At 34.2% G+C, this 17,440-nt stretch overlaps 1 protein-coding gene across 2 annotated transcripts in view; it reads left to right on the top strand.

Annotated features, from left to right (window-relative positions):
* Nucleotides 1-16,817, top strand: part of LOC144438527 (exocyst complex component 1-like) — a 67,459-nt gene extending 50,642 nt beyond the window's left edge. For both annotated transcript variants that reach the window (XM_078127593.1, XM_078127592.1), the window contains 9 exons: nt 1,075-1,155; nt 7,628-7,754; nt 9,021-9,104; nt 10,331-10,484; nt 12,269-12,289; nt 12,742-12,866; nt 13,891-14,013; nt 14,534-14,605; nt 15,051-16,817. In XM_078127593.1, the coding sequence (XP_077983719.1) occupies nt 1,075-1,155; nt 7,628-7,754; nt 9,021-9,104; nt 10,331-10,484; nt 12,269-12,289; nt 12,742-12,866; nt 13,891-14,013; nt 14,534-14,605; nt 15,051-15,203 (940 nt within the window). In that variant the 3' untranslated portion in view covers nt 15,204-16,817. The remainder of the gene's footprint in view (nt 1-1,074; nt 1,156-7,627; nt 7,755-9,020; nt 9,105-10,330; nt 10,485-12,268; nt 12,290-12,741; nt 12,867-13,890; nt 14,014-14,533; nt 14,606-15,050) is intronic.
* The last annotated feature ends 623 nt before the right edge of the window (nt 16,818-17,440 follow it).

Here is a 17,440-nt window from a genome sequence, read left to right as displayed (position 1 = left end):
TGGGTTCCGTCTGTCCGTCCGTCCGTCCGTCCGTCCGTCCGTTCGTGCGTGCGTGTGTCCGTCCGTCCGTCCGCAGCTGTTTCTTGGAGATGCCTGGACCGATTTTTTTCAAACTTGGTACAGGGGCAACATACTATGGCATACATATGCACGTCAATTTGTTTCATGATACGATCCAATATGGCTGCCTGGTAGCCATTTTGTTTGTGAATTTTCATGTCCAAAGCCATAACTCAGACATGCTTGAACAGATCTCATTCAAAGTTGGTATTAGGACTGTGTTCTATGACATACATGTGTATATCCATTTTCGTTATGATACGATCCAATATGGCTGCCTGCCAGCCATTTTGTTTGTGAATTTTCATGTCCAAAGCCATAACTCAGACATGCTTGAACAGATCTCATTCAAAGTTGGTATTAGGACAGTGTTTTATGACATACATGTGTATATCCATTTTCGTTATGATACGATCCAATATGGCTGCCTGCCAGCCATTTTGTTTGTGAATTTTCCATGTCCAAAGCCATAACTCAGACATGCTTAAACAGATCTCATTCAAAGTTGGTATTAGGACAGTGTTCTATGACATACATGTGCATATCCATTTTCGTTGTGATACGATCCAATATGGCTGCCTGGCAGCCATTTTGTTTGCGAATTTTCATGTCCAAAGCCATAACTCAGACTCCATTTTCATCGTGATATGATCCCCCATACCCAACCAGTCCTTTATTGTTGGAGGCATATTCCATGTCCAACAAGCACACACAACATATCTAAGTCTGTTTGTTTTAGGTTCACAAATGTTGTTGCGTGATCAGAGTAGTGATAATTCCTTAAAACCCAATTATAGCGGGGACTATGTCATTCACAATGACTTGTCTACTGGAAAATGTTTTAATGGTTCATGATTGAAATAGTTGTATATTTTCAGAATTAACAAATATCTACATGTGAAGTTTATAAAATTCATCTTGACATAGAAACCACATCAATAAAAATTGTGAAAATCTAGTTTAAAAAAAACTAGCGAGTTTTTTGTTTCAAAATGGTTTGTGTGTTTATTTCAGACATATGATGGGTGAGCTGTTCCAAAATTTGGAGGGTGAATTATCAGCATTTATAGCATTTGCTGAGAAGACAGATAGTTTGTAAGTACTAATAATATAGAGGTGATCAAAACTAGAATCTGGAAGCAGGCCTGTTGCCCCGTCCTTTTGCCCCCTTAGTTGAATATAGAGTACTTTTAGGAAGTTTAAAGTTTAGATATATGGTTTTAAAGTGGTGCCGAATAAACTCAAATGGTAGTTGTGCCACTTTTTCTTTAGTTTGCAGCCAAAATTTACACAATACTGTCTCTGTGGATCAGTTATGATGAAAATGATTTGCCATCTTGCTGAAACTGATTAGTACATCCGTTATATTTACACCTTGGTATGTTTGTCAATAATGAACAGCTACTACACACACCTAGATCTAGATGCCAGTGGACATTTAGGATGATATGACATTTCAAAGTCACATAAATTAATACATTTCATTTTATTTCTAAAAGTTCACATACATATCAGTTAAAAACACAAAGTTGAGCTATCGAAAAGTGCAAATGTAGTTGATTGGATTTTCCCTTTAAGTACACACTGATTTTCACCTAATTTATTTTAATATTCACCCCCACTTTTCACCTAATTTATTTTAATATTCACCCCCACTTTTCACCAAATTTATTTTAATATTCACCCCCACAGATAATCTTTGAAGTTCAACTGCATTACAGTACTAGATTCAATAGCAACAAAGAATCATAAATGTTTTCTATGAGTTAACAGATGAGACGTTATGCTTGCAAGATCAATCTATGGACGTATTAGTCACTCTTCTGTACATTCATGATCAATCTAACTTGACGATATGATCAATCTAACTTGACGATATGATCAATCTAACTTGACGATATGATCAATCTAACTTGACGATATGATCAATCTAACTTGACGATATGATCAATCTAACTTGACGATATGATCAATCTAACTTGACGATATGATCAATCTAACTTGACGATATGATCAATCTAACTTGACGATATGATCAATCTAACTTGACGATATGATCAATCTAACTTGACGATATGATCAATCTAACTTGACGATATGATCAATCTAACTTGACGATATGATCAATCTAACTTGACGATATGATCAATCTAACTTGACGATATGATCAATCTAACTTGACGATATGATCAATCTAACTTGACGATATGATCAATCTAACTTGACGATATGATCAATCTAACTTGACGATATGATCAATCTAACTTGACGATATGATCAATCTAACTTGACGATATGATCAATCTAACTTGACGATATGATCAATCTAACTTGACGATATGATCAATCTAACTTGACGATATGGACTATATTGATATATTATGGGGTGGGGGTGGCAAAAGGCCAGGGCAACAGGCTGGGAAGCTGTGGGGGGGGGGGGGGGGGTCGGAGGCAATGGGCCTAGAATCTATGCCTAGTACCTCATTTTCACTGTTATACTACAAAGGAATATGTTTCATAGGAGCATCAAATTTTGTTGAGTTTATATTAAAAATCGGAAGAATCTAAAACACCTGAAATATAATGACCCTGCGGTTCGTTTTCAAGTTACATTTTTAGCACAACTGAACTTGTTCAGTAGTGCTATAGGGATCGCCCGGCGTCTGTCTGTCTGTGTGTGTGTGTGTGTGTGTGTGGATGTGTGTGTGTGTGTAAACAACTTAAGGGAGTGTACATTTTTAATTTCCAGGGGGAGGCCGGAGGATTTCTAATGAAGCAAGGGATTTTTATTGGTGGCCCCCCCTACAAAAACTGGTATAAATTATCTGGCCCCCCCCTAAGACTTCTTGTTTTTTTTTCATGGCCCCCCCCCCCCTGAAACCACTAACAAAAATACGCACAGATGAAACACAGATACAGCAACACATAGATTTGCCAGCAGTTGCTACATGTATTAACTTATTCCATATTTATACTTACTTCAGAATTGAACCAGTGCACAAAGTTGTTGAATCATGGACACTCATAAAATCACAAATAAAGACTATTATAAGTTAAATTGGCTGACAGGATGTCTACTTACAACTGAGGGGTGACAGAATAGACTACTGGTCTGGCTACACTTTTTCTTGGATTTTTAGCCCATCACTGACATAAATAAATTAGCAAATAAATGAACAAGTAAATATATATAAATATTACTTATTTATCACAGGTTTGGAAAAAATAGTGCAAAATTGCACCATGAGGAAACTTTTTACCATGTGAACATATTCAAATTTTAGGATTAATTTGCAGTGGTTGTCACACAATCATTTATTATTAATTTAAACACTTCATAAATTACACATTTTAGAAACATTTTTAATTGCAGTGCAAATGGAAAACATGTTATTTAAGATTGAAATACATATTAAGACCCTTCCTATATTATAGTATTCATATTATCTCTACGCAAAATATAAAACACTTCTGGACTATATTTCAAGAGACTTTAGTAAACTGATGCGCCGAGGGGGGGGGGGGGGGGCAGTACATGTATCACTTCAAAGGGTTGAATAATATTTTTATGAGTGATGCCATTTGTGATGGGGGTAAAATAGAGTGGGAACGCTATGAACGTTTTCATGGATTAAGTGAAGAACAAATAAGTAGCCTGTCACTTGAAGAATATGAAACCCATGAAGAGGAAAGAATGGAAAAAAATGCCTTGGAAGTAGCACGAGAAGTTCAGGAGCGCTGTGACGATGCACCCGTGTTATCACAATACATTAAAGCATATGTAACAGATAAAGAAGAGGATATGTTTTTTTTTAATCGTGTCAATGTCAGAAGTTAAAAAGAAACAAATTCCTGGCAGTTCATACATGGAGAAAATTAGCAAATTTATTGAAACCCATTACAATATTGGTGAGCTCTATATGGAATTTATTAGGGATTCATGTATACAAAATGGCTCAAAGTGCAGTTACTGTTCCACTACAGATTGGGTATCGCCATCTATGAACAGAATACCACATCCTATGCCAGATATGCACAACCCAGGTCATTATATGGATGTGTTTGAAACACCAAACACAAATCGAACTGTTGATGACTACCAACCACGTGCTAACTTAAAAAAGCTCTATGTTTCAAAACAATTAAATGATGAAGCTGCTATTTCTCGTTTTGCTGAGAAATATATTGTCAGTGTGAACAGTGTCAAAAACTACATTGAACATTTGAGAAATTTGGAGAGGATGAAAAACATTAGATCCAGACATCGGTTAGAGGCACAGAAGAAAAGAGAAAACAAGAATTATAATGACTATGACTGGTTGCAGTTATTCATAAGTGGATCTCTAGAAAAACTGAACGTAAAAGAGCTGGATAAATATCAAGACAAGCATAAATTGCCAAAATATAGAAAATTAAAAGGAGAAAAAGTAGACATAATATCAACACACATACTTGGAACACCTGAATTTAGGTCAAGAAAAGTGACTGCAAATGAACTTCAAACTACAACTACAGACATCAGTGATACAAATAGTAGTGACTCTGAAAGTGAAAATGCTATAATAGGTGTTATAGAAAGTGATGATTGTTTTTCTGATAACTCTGAAACTTCAAGCACGGCTGATATCTCAGACAGTGATTGTGATGAAACAAGTCCTACACAATTTCATGGGAAAGTTACCTTGAGAAGTGGCAGAGTCGCCGGTCAATTTTTGTTTCACTGAATACAAATATTGTGATTTAATAGGTTTGTGCACTGTTTTATCATCAATCCATGTTAAATGCTACTTCTGTAGGACATTGTGCACAGTCAAGTGTTGGGTTTTGCCTATATTTTATTTTATATACATATCTGGCACTTGTCCATCCTGACATTCAGGTTTAGGTTTTTTTTTTGTGACCCCCCCCCCTAACAAATAGTGAAATTTTTGTTTAGCCCCCCCTAATTTTTCTTGAGAAAAATTGGTGGCCCCCCCTGAAAATCCTCCGCCCCCCCCCCCTGGAAGTTAAAACTGTACACTCCCTAAAGTCAAAAACCGCTGAACCGATTGCCACGATATTTGGTGGGTCCATTACTTTGGGTGTCTAGTTGGGAAATTGTTCAAATCAAAATGATCGCATCCCAGGTGTGTGATTTGGGTCAAAAAATGTGATTTTTGGTCAAAAAACTTAAACTCAGAAACTACTGGGCAGATTGGTGCGAAATTTGGTGGGAACATTCTTAAGGTGGTGTAAAGTAAGATTTGTTCATGACGGGATGATTCCATCAGTGATATGCAAATTAGGGCTAAAAATGTGTCTTTTTGGTTAAAAATCTATAATTCTAAAACTACTGAGCAGATTGGGCTGAAATTTAATGGGAATGTATCTAGGGATGTATGGACGAAGAAATGTTAAGCTTACCATGATTCCATGAGTGATATGCAAATTAGGTGTAAAAATGTTCATTTTTGGTCAAAAACTTATATCTCAAAAAGTACTTGGTCAATTAGTCTGAAACTTGGCGAGATGTTTCTGAAACTGTTATTCTGCAGATTTTCTTAAAAACATTTTGACAAAATTGGCCCTAGCGACCATGACCACGCCCTTAGCAACAACCAAATGGCAGTATATTTTGGTCAAATAACAACATCATCTGGTAAGCAAGTGAGTAAACATTCAAAAAATGTATGCAAATACCCTAGCAACCATGACCACGCCCATAGCAACAGCCAAACGGTGGTGTATTTCACAAAGATAACAACAGGGTTTAATAGATAATTGAATAAACATCCAAAAAATGTATGTAAATTTGCATAGCAACAAGACCACGCCCATAACAACAGCCAAATAATCACGTATATTGCAAAGATAACAACAGGAATAGAAAGACAGATGAATTAACATTCAAAAAATGTATGCAAATACCCTAGTAACCATGACCACGCCCATAGCAACAGCCAAACGGTGGTGTATTTCACAAAGATAACAACAGGGTTTAATAGACAATTGAATAAACATTCAAAAAATGTATGTAAATTTTCCTAGCAACAAGACCACGCCCATAGCAACAGCCAAATGATCACGTATATTGCAAAGACAATATCAGGAATTCATACACAAGTGAACAAAAACATACACAAATGTATGCAAATATATCTAACAACATGACCACGCCCATAGCAACAGCCAAATGATAGCATTTATCGTAAAGATAACAACATGGTTGGATAGGCAACTGGATAGTTATTCAGCAAATAAACACCTATTGTTAGCATAGACTAGCATATGGATAAACATTTTTAAAAACTACAGTTGTGCTACAACGCCATTGGCGGTATTTTTTAATATAACGTTGTATAGAAATAAAGAAAAGTCATCTTTTCAAGTAAACAATGTGACAATAAATTCACATAGTTGCTTTTTCTGAAAATATGTTATTTTAGATAATTATCACTATTTACTTAGAACCATTCATTTTAAAATAGGTTGCCATTTATCTCCAGCAAACCTGTATCTCCCCAATAACACAATTAAGAAACACACAGAGGAATCTCTTGATTTAACTTGTACTCAAAATAAAGTGATACTTCTATAAAATAGTAAAGTGATAAAGTGATATTTCTATAAAATAGTAAAGTGATGAAGTGATAATTCTATAAAATAGTAAAGTGATGAAGTGATAATTCTATAAAATAGTAAAGTGATAAAGTGATACTTCTATAAAATAGTAAAGTGATAAAGTGATACTTCTATAAAATAGTAAAGTGATAAAGTGATACTTCTATAAAATAGTAAAGTGATAAAGTGATATTTCTATAAAATAGTAAATTGATAAAGTGATACTTCTATAAAATAGTAAAGTGATGAAGTGATATTTCTATAAAATAGTAAATTGATAAAGTGATATTTCTATAAAATAGTAAATTGATGAAGTGATAATTCTATAAAATAGTAAAGTGATGAAGTGATATTTCTATAAAATAGTAAATTGATAAAGTGATATTTCTATAAAATAGTAAAGTGATAAAGTGATATTTCTATAAAATAGTAAAGTGATGAAGTGATAATTCTATAAAATAGTAAATTGATAAAGTGATACTTCTATAAAATAGTAAAGTGATAAAGTGATACTTCTATAAAATAGTAAAGTGATAAAGTGATACTTCTATAAAATAGTAAAGTGATAAAGTGATATTTCTATAAAATAGTAAAGTGATAAAGTGATACTTCTATAAAATAGTAAATTGATAAAGTGATACTTCTATAAAATAGTAAAGTGATAAAGTGATATTTCTATAAAATAGTAAAGTGATAAAGTGATACTTCTATAAAATAGTAAATTGATAAAGTGATACTTCTATAAAATAGTAAAGTGATAAAGTGATATTTCTATAAAATAGTAAAGTGATAAAGTGATAATTCTATAAAATAGTAAATTGATAAAGTGATACTTCTATAAAATGGATGAAACAGTAGAAAGAAGAATTGTCTATATTGATGTTTATTAAGAGTACCCTGGTTAACATTTGTTTTATATTTGGTACACTTTTAAATGTCAACTAATCGATATGTACTTATATTTCAGTAACTGTATGTACATGTTGGTTCGTATTGGACCTAAAGTGGCACAAGGTAAAGAAACCAGCCAGTTCCTACCAGTGGTGTTAGCTAACAAACTGGTACAAGTGAAAAGGATGTTTGATAAATTCATTGTAAGTATGCCATCCAAACTTAGTTAAATAGTCTGTCTTGGGTTTAATTCATTTGTTGAGTGTGTAACAGCTACTATAAAACCAGCCTTCTGTTTGATGGTGAGGACCATTTGCCAACTACATAGCAGTATTACATACCAGACTAGGAGAGTTGAACTGTGTGATGGTAGTCATTCATTGAACTGTGTGGTGGTAGTCATTCATTGCACTCTGTGGTGATAGTCATTCATTGAACTCTGTGGTGATAGTCATTCATTGAACTCTGTGGTGATAGTCATTCATTGAACGCTATGGCAGTAGTCATGCATTGAACTGTGTGGTGGTAGTCATTGAACTCTGTGGTGATAGTCATTCATTGAACTCTGTGGTGGTAGTCATTCATTGAACTGTGTGGTGGTAGTCATTCATTGAACTCTGTGGTGATAGTCATTCATTGAACTCTGTGGTGGTAGTCATTCATTGAACTCTGTGGTGGTAGTCATTCATTGAACTCTGTGGTGATAGTCATTCATTGAACTCTGTGGTAGTAGTCATTCATTGAACTCTGTGGTAGTAGTCATTCATTGAACTCTGGTGGTGGTAGTCATTCATTGAACTCTGTGGTGATAGTCATTCATTGAACTCTGTGGTGGTAGTCATTCATTGAACTCTGTGGTAGTAGTCATTCATTGAACTCTGTGGTGATAATCATTCATTGAACTCTGTGGTGGTAGTCATTCATTGAACTGTGTGGTGGTAGTCATTCATTGCACTCTGTGGTGATAGTCATTCATTGAACTCTGGTGGTAGTCATTCATTGAACTCTGGTGGTAGTCATTCATTGCACTCTGTGGTGATAGTCATTCATTGAACTCTGTGGTGGTAGTCATGCATTGAACTCTGTGGCAGTAGTCATGCATTGAACTCTGTGGTGGTAGTCATTCATTGAACTCTGTGGTGGTAGTCATGCATTGAACTCTGTGGCGATAGTCATGCATTGAACTCTGTGGCAATAGTCATGCATTGAACTCTGTGGCGATAGTCATTCATGGTGATAGCTATTAGTTGTATTGCAAACCATCAACTGAGACTGTTAAGAGAGTGATATTATTATATTTAATATATTTAGCATTCTCAATAGAGTTGTATTGTTTACAGCATTCTCAATAGAGTTGTATTGTTTACAGCATTCTTAATAGAGTTGTATTGTTTACAGCATTCTCAATAGAGTTGTATTGTTTACAGCATTCTCCAGTTACAATAATTCTTTTGTTTGACTTCTTAAAGCAAAATCAAATCCGTGCAATAGAAGAAACTAAAGTGTCCAAGAAGAGCAAGTGTGGAATTATAAGCTTTGTGTACAAGTTTGAAGTAAGTTTGTTATTTTTTCAACTGTAATTTCCGAGTAACACTCATTCCTGTTGATGTAATAATGAAATTATGAAAGATAGACTAATTGTGATAGTAATATGGAGTTCCCTTAGGGATGATTGCAAAATGTCATACAAGCTCAATAAGCGAACTTCATTCGTTTTGGGGAGGGGTCTGGCATCAATGCAATTGCTGAACTTCATTTTCACACTTCTAACCAAATTTCAAAAATGTTCATGCCTTCAATGATAACAAGTTCAGTATTTACTACATACTGAGATGTTGACAAGTTGATAAAAATTAACTTCTAATATGACAACTCAGATACAGTGCTAGGTTTCCAGGAGTATTGCAATGATTATGTGTTTACCATCATCTCAGTAAACAGGTTCATAAGGTTGGAAATTCATGTTTATATCATGTTTTTACATTGTATCAATCAAAGGGGTATGACAGCTACAATTTTCATCATGGTTTACTTCAGATGTAAACATGTTAATGTCGCACTTGTGAATGTTTGTTTCTGGGAGGGGTTTTGTCCTAAACAAACAAAGGCTGCTTATTGAGCTTGTGCAACATTATGCAATCGTTTAGTGATATGACTTAGTAAGTGAGTCTATTGTGTTGTTGTTTCACGACAGGAAAGTAATTTTTATATTAATTTTACAGTAATTTAGAGTTTGTTAAAAATTTACAGTTATGTTATTTTCTCCCAGAATGCTTTCTATGCCAAAGGTCAGATGTCAGCAAGTCAAAGGTTGAGAGATAGCTTCAATTAGCAAATCAGGAAAATGTAACTAATATTTCATATTTCTTACAACATGGATTAAATATTCTCCTGAGAATTCAGGGAGATTCATAGAACTGTACCAGGGCTAATAAAATATACAGTAGGGAGATTCATAGAACTGTACCAGGGCTAATAAAATGTACAGTAGGGAGATTCATAGAACTGTACCAGGGCTAATAAAATGTACAGTAGGGAGATTCATAGAACTGTACCAGGGCTAATAAAATGTACAGTAGGGAGATTCATAGAACTTTACCAGGGCTAATAAAATGTACAGTAGGGAGATTCATAGAACTGTACCAGGGCTAATAAAATATACAGTAGGGAGATTCATAGAACTGTACCAGGGCTAATAAAATATACAGTAGTATGGGTCAGTCATAACATTTGTTGTGGTACTGTAAATATATTAATTTTGTAATTCCTTCTTAAATAGGAGTTTGCAGAACAGGCAGAGACCATATTCAAAGGATCTGATAGACGTGGAGATCTTGACAAGGCCTACACTAAATTGATCCAAGCAATCTATGAATCAGTTGAAAGAGTAGCTATAGAACACAACAAAACACCTAGAGATGTTGTCATGTTTGGTAAGTTAAAAGAGTAACTAGAGATGTTGTCATGTTTGGTAAGTTAAAAGAGTAACTAGAGATGTTGTCATGTTTGGTAAGTTAAAAGAGTAACTAGAGATGTTGTCATGTTTGGTAAGTTAAAAGAGTACCTAGAGATGTTGTGTTTGGTAAGTTAATAAAGTACTATGGAACACAACAAAACACCTAGAGATGTTGTCATGTTTGGTAAGTTAAAAGTGTACCTAGAGATGTTGTCATGTTTGGTAAGTTAAAAGAGTAACTAGAGATGTTGTCATGTTTGGTAAGTTAAAAGAGTAACTAGAGATGTTGTCATGTTTGGTAAGTTAAAAGAATACCTGGAGATGTTGTGTTTGGTAAGTTAATAAAGTACTATGGAACACAACAAAACACCTAGAGATGTTGTCATGTTTGGTAAGTTAAAAGAGTACCTAGAGATGTTGTCATGTTTGGTAAGTTAAAAGTGTACCTAGAGATGTTGTCATGTTTGGTAAGTTAAAAGAGTAACTAGAGATGTTGTCATGTTTGGTAAGTTAAAAGAGTACCTAGAGATATTGTGTTTGGTAAGTTAAAAAAGTACTATGGAACACAACAAAACGCCTAGAGATGTTGTCATGTTTGGTAAGTTAAAAAAGTACAACAAAACACCTAAAGATGTTGTCATGTTTGGTAAGTTAAAGCCTGGAGATGTTGTCATGTTTGGTAAGTTAAAAAAGTACAATGGAACACAACAAAACCCCTAGAGATGTTGTCATGTTTGGTAAGTTAAAAGAGTACCTAGAGATGTCATGTTTGGTAAGTTAAAAGCCTAGAGATGTTGTCATGTTTGGTAAGTTAAAAGTGTACCTAGAGATGTTGTCATGTTTGGTAAGTTAAAAGCCTAGAGATGTTGTCATGTTTGGTAAGTTAAAAGCCTAGAGATGTTGTCATGTTTAGTAAGTTAAAAGCCTAGAGATGTTGTCATGTTTGGTAAGTTAAAAGTGTACCTAGAGATGTTGTCATGTTTGGTAAGTTAAAAGTGTACCAAGAGATGTTGTCATGTTTGGTAGCTTAAAGTTAATTAATCCTCTATGGATTGAATAGGACTGAGTGGTAATTAAGATATCATTAAAGTATTATTAAAGTAACTATACAATTTTTAAATCCGATTTTGTTTTTAGAGACGCTTTTAAACTATTCATTGTGTTCTTATGCTAGATTTTTGTTGTTGTTGCTCTTTTGCTAGTCTTTCTCATTTTGTAATGTTCAGACCGCTGAGACATGTTTGTGTAGTGGTCTTTAAACAATAAACTATTATTATTATTATTATTATTATTATGTGTATCCACTGACAATGAACAGTTTGTGTGATGTGTATCCACTGACAATGAACAGTTTGTGTGATGTGTATCCACTGACAATGAACAGTTTGTGTGATGTGTATCCACTGCCATCACAGTATAAAGCTAATATACACTACACATCAAAATAAATGTTATCGCTGAAAAGGAGCACACCATCATCTCACTCTGTGAATGACCTTTTGGTAGAATGACAAATTAGTAATCTAACCATAGTGGCAGTCATCAGCTTGGTTTCTAAAAGTTGTACAAGTACATAAAACAAAGTATCTTCATGGCTTTCAGCCATAAAAGTGATCCCTTGTCTGAAGGCCACCCTTCTAGTGTTAAATAAATTACATAAAATGTACTACACATTGTCTACATCATACATGTCTAAGACTTATAGAATTGAAATTGTGGCAATTTTTAATATGTATTTATGTTTTTATTTGCCTCCCATAGAGAACTTCCACCATTTGTCAGGTAAGTACAATAGGTCATAATATCCTTTGAATCCAGTGTCAATTCTTTTAACTGTAGTTATGTAGTTGCAACTATTTTTGTATATGACTTCTTCAGTGTTACAACTTCAGTGATTTGTACCACCCTTTGTGGGCCTTCATAAACATGTACTTTAACACAGAACTATCAAATTTGTTGATATGTACACATACATGCAAACGTAACAAATGTTCAGGTAGTGACTGTTCAAGACAACAGTTTACAAAGAAAGAGATTGGTATACCGGGTAACAGTATACAATGTAGGAAATAATGCAATATTACCCACCATTTGACTGATATTACAACTTAATTAACAAGGCAGAACTGAAAAATAAAATAATATGTTAATTCAACTCTTTCAAAATAATATCATTCTGTACAAAGTTTATGAAAATACATAAATGTATGTGATCAAATTGTTTATGTCTTCAGCCATTTTACAAAAACTAAAGATATCCCACTTAGAGAATGAAAAGAAGGAAGCCAGACAGAAATATCATGATCACTTACAATCCTATGTTACCACCTCACTGGGAAGACCATTAGAAAAACTAAGTGTAAGTACCATGATTATTTATGTTACTACCTCACTGGGAAGATCATTAGAAAACTAAGTCTGTGTATGAATGAGTACCATGGCGTTTCAGCAAACTCGGTTCTCTGACATTTTCTTTCAACCGTTTTCTGTGATTTCAGAACAAATGTATGTTGTGTAAGATCTATAAGTTTAGTATAGGACATCAACTATAGAACAGGAAATATTTAAAATGTGAAATATAATGTCATATAAAATGCTGGTACTGACATTCAAATGTGAGATTTAGCCATTATTTAAATTGATTTTTGTGTCCATCTCTATTCACTTTCACCTCATTGACAGTGACATTGTACTATCATATTAGTTTCTCCCACAATTCTATTTGGTGTCAAAGGTCACAGTTAATGTCTGTAGACATTCAAGTTTATTAGTCCCCAGCGGATGAAGTCCGGACGGGGACTTATGGATTGGGTTCCGTCCGTCCATCCGTCCGTCCACAGCCGTTTCTTGGAGGTGCCTGGACCGATTTTTTTCAAACTTGGTACAGGGGCAACATACAATGGCATACATATACACGTCAATTTGTTTTATGATACGATCCAATATGGCCACCTAGCAGCCATTTTGTTTGCGAATTTTCCCTGTCCAAAGCCATAACTCAGACATGCTTGAACAGATCTCATTCAAAGTTGGTATTAGCACAGTGTTCTATGACATACATGTGCATATCCATTTTCGTCATGATACAATCCGATATGGCTGCCTGACAGCCATTTTGTTGGTGCAGGTTTCATGTCCAAAGCCATAACTCAGACATGCTTGAACAGAGTAGTGATATCAAAAACAACCATATGAGGCCAAACAACATTAACCAGGTTTGAAAATGACAACATAAACTGCCAGGTCCTTAAAACCCAATCATAGCGGGGCCTATGTCATTTTCAATGACTTGTTTTGTAATGCCATTAGTACTTATAAATGAAATTCTTCTGTTTTTGACTTGTCTAAACGGTGACAATAATCGTTTTATTTTCATTTGTCAGAATTTTTTTGAAGGCATTGAAGCACGTGTAGCTCAAGGTGTGAAAGAAGAAGAGGTGGGATATCAGTTAGCATTTAGTAAACAAGAATTGAGGAAAGTTATCAAGGAATATCCAGGCAAAGAGGTGGGTCCAATATTTACAATTACATTCATTTCTTTTCTATGTTTGGAGTTTTAGTAGTTATATGGTACTCAATAGTCATTTTTACCCCCCGTAAGGGTACAGGGGGTATTAAAAGGGGGATGTCTGTCTGTGTGTCTGTCATGCGTCCTTCTGTGTCTGTGTCTGTGTCACCATTTTCTTAAAAACAGCTGGCTCAATTATAATGAAATTTAGTACCTATAATGTTTGGGGTAATGGTTAGACCTGATTAGTTTTTGAGAGAGATCTGTTCATGTTAATTAGGGAAATTTGCATATCAATGAAATCAACTAATTAAGCAATATCTTAAGACTGCATCAGGATTATGGGCATTTACAAAGTTAGCCTGCTGATGTGTGCTACTAAGTTACATAAATGTATTAACCAATGTAGCAGCTGCTCAGTAAGAGCAGCTTTTTTTGGTTTATTTGACTCATATCGTGAATGGCATTTTCTGAATATCAATGTGTTTAATTATTTATTTTATGTCATTTTGTGGCAGGTAAAGAAAGGACTTGAGCACTTAAACAGGAAAATAGAAAAGACTTTATGTGAGGAGGAAAACCTGCTACAGGTAAGTTGTCATAGTTACCTAGTACTATTATTAATACATTATAACAACTTAATAATACATTTTACATAGTAAACATTATGTTTTCCAATTTATAGAATATTTATAACAACTTTTGAAAATTCCAACACTTTCAAATGATGTGAAAATTCCAACACTTACATATGATGTGAAAATTACCAGAAAAGTGATGACACTGACACGTTGAATAAGGAGATATAACAGAGAGAGTAGATACAATTTAAGAAAAGTTACATATCCTCTTGCAAGTAGTATAATCTATTAGACAATTCTGTAATCTTACAAATTTACATACACTTTTACCTGAATATGATGTGAGTGTGTTTACATGTCGTATTGACCCAACATGGTATGATGGTGTTTACATGGTTTTTGTTTCCATGGTAACTTACAATGTATAGCTGACTTATCTTATTTCATTACACAGGTTGTATGGCACTCCACGCAAGATGAGTTTATTCGTCAATATAAATACTTTGAAGCCATTATAGAACGGTGTTATCCAGGTGCTCACATAACATTAGAATTTACTATTGATGATGTACTTCAATACTTCTCTGATATTGCATTCTCACATTGAGAGCCTTTAAAGTGGACTCTGTATGAGAAGTATACTAAACTCTAGTAAGATGTAACAAACTCAATATTCACTGAATATCCAATAAATGACTTAATTACTCCATTAAGGAGCTATAAAGCAAGATGGACATTGATTGACCTATGCTTACCTATTGTATAGCCAATGAGAAACAGACTTCCATCTACTGAGTAGAGCTATGGACAATGTGAAACAGACTCTGATTGGCTGATTGAACATTTACAGTTATTGAGCTGCCCACAGTGAATGTGTTGATACTTTTACAAGTCATTATTTGAATCTACAAAGATAAATCCACATTGTAAATCATGGTTTAGTTAGAATTGTATATTTCCATGTCTAACTGATTGCCAATGTTTTATGGATTTAGTTGAAATCTTCCTTCTTTCACTCTTTCTAAACTAAAATTATCAACTCACTTCTGCACCTACAGCTTTGCTTAGACGCATTCTATATAGATTACCACCTTTCCTATTATCGTTATTATTATTACTGTAAACATATTAAGCTCTCAAGAATTGTTACTGCCAATGACTGAAACAAAGAATGTATAAATCCAATACACCATATCTCACCTTCTAATCATTTTATGATAAACATTTCATGAGATGACAACAATTGCTGACTAAAATCATACAGCAGTATATTAAGTAATGAAAATAATGTGGCGAAAATAATTCCATGTTCTAAAATAAAGTAAGCAGAATTTTACTAGTTGAGATTGAAAGCAACTTTTGTCATAAAACACTGGAAAATGATGATTTGTTCAAAGGAGGATATAATATATAATACTTGGCTATCATGGCCCTCACTCCTAATGAGCACTCCTAGTGGCTAAACTCTTTATTCTTTTGTTTTTCTGATAATACATCAAGTAGAATCAATATTTGCCCACACATTGGTGAATAATGATTACCACACATTCAGAGTTTGATTTATTGTGAATGATAATGATAGACAAGATATATAAGATATAACATTACAAAGCTCATATAGTAGGTATTTGTTATGTAGAATTCCAAAGAGGAATATGTCCTATAATTTGAACCCCCCCCCCCCCCCCCCCAACCATAAGTAAGAATATTCAGAATATTCGAATGAAATACACTGTCAGGGCATCCTCAAACATCCATTCTCAAAAATGCAGGTGTGAATGGTTTGACATAACATATGTTATAATAAGTAAGGACCAACAATGGATGATATATACAACTTAGTTCTTTAGTCAGAGACAAGACAAGTAACAAGAAAGTGTTCTATAATTCTTCTATGGTCTTTTTGTGTAAGAGTATTTCTTGTTTCATGAAGTATTTATACTTCTGTGGCTTATAATTGAAAATGTTACCATAATGGTCTAAAGTACAAAGTGAAACGCTGATAATGTAATAGTGCCCTCAGTTGGTGTTACTGTTAGTGTAGTGGTTGTATTGTACATGGAGTGTTGAACTGTAAAATGCAGACTTTATATTGAATTGTCAGTGATTCCATAGTACATTTATTGTTAACTTCACTTTATCACACGTATTATAGTAATAATGTGCAATTGCTTTGGATGGTTCTTTTGCTAATGTGACCTGTTTTAAATAAAATACAGATCTGTTGCTAACATCATCTGCTGTGTTTCATTTGAAGTAAAAGAATACACTGAGTCACATATAGTGGTTTTTAGCACAACTGAACTGAGGTTCAGTAGTGCTATAGGGATCGCCCGGCGTCTGTCTGTCTGTGTGTGTGTGTGTGTGTGTGTGTGTGTGTGTGTGTGTGGATGTGTGTGTGTGTGTGTAAACAACTTAAAGTCAAAAACTGCTGAACCGATTGCCATGATATTTGGTAGGTCCATTACCTTGGGTGTCTAGTTGGGAAATTGTTCAAATCAAAATGATCGCATCACAGGTGTGTGATTTGGGTCAAAAAATGTGATTTTTGGTCAAAAAACTTAAACTCAGAAACTACTGGGCAGATTATTGCGAAATTTGGTGGGAACATTCTTAAGGTGGTGTAAAGTAAGATTTGTTCATGACATGATGATTCCATCAGTGATATGCAAATTAGGGCTAAAAATGTGTCTTTTTGGTTAAAAATCTATAATTCCAAAACTACTGAGCAGATTGGGCTGAAATTTAATGAGAATGCATCTAGAGATGTATGGACGAAGAAGTATTAAGCATACAATGATTCCATGAGTGATATGCAAATTAGGTGTAAGAATGTTCATTTTT

This window comes from Glandiceps talaboti, chromosome 8 (assembly GCF_964340395.1).
Source record: "Glandiceps talaboti chromosome 8, keGlaTala1.1, whole genome shotgun sequence".
NCBI lineage: Eukaryota > Metazoa > Hemichordata > Enteropneusta > Spengelidae > Glandiceps > Glandiceps talaboti.
The sequence above is the reverse complement of the archived record's forward strand: the minus strand, read 5'-3'. Positions and strand labels throughout refer to the sequence as shown.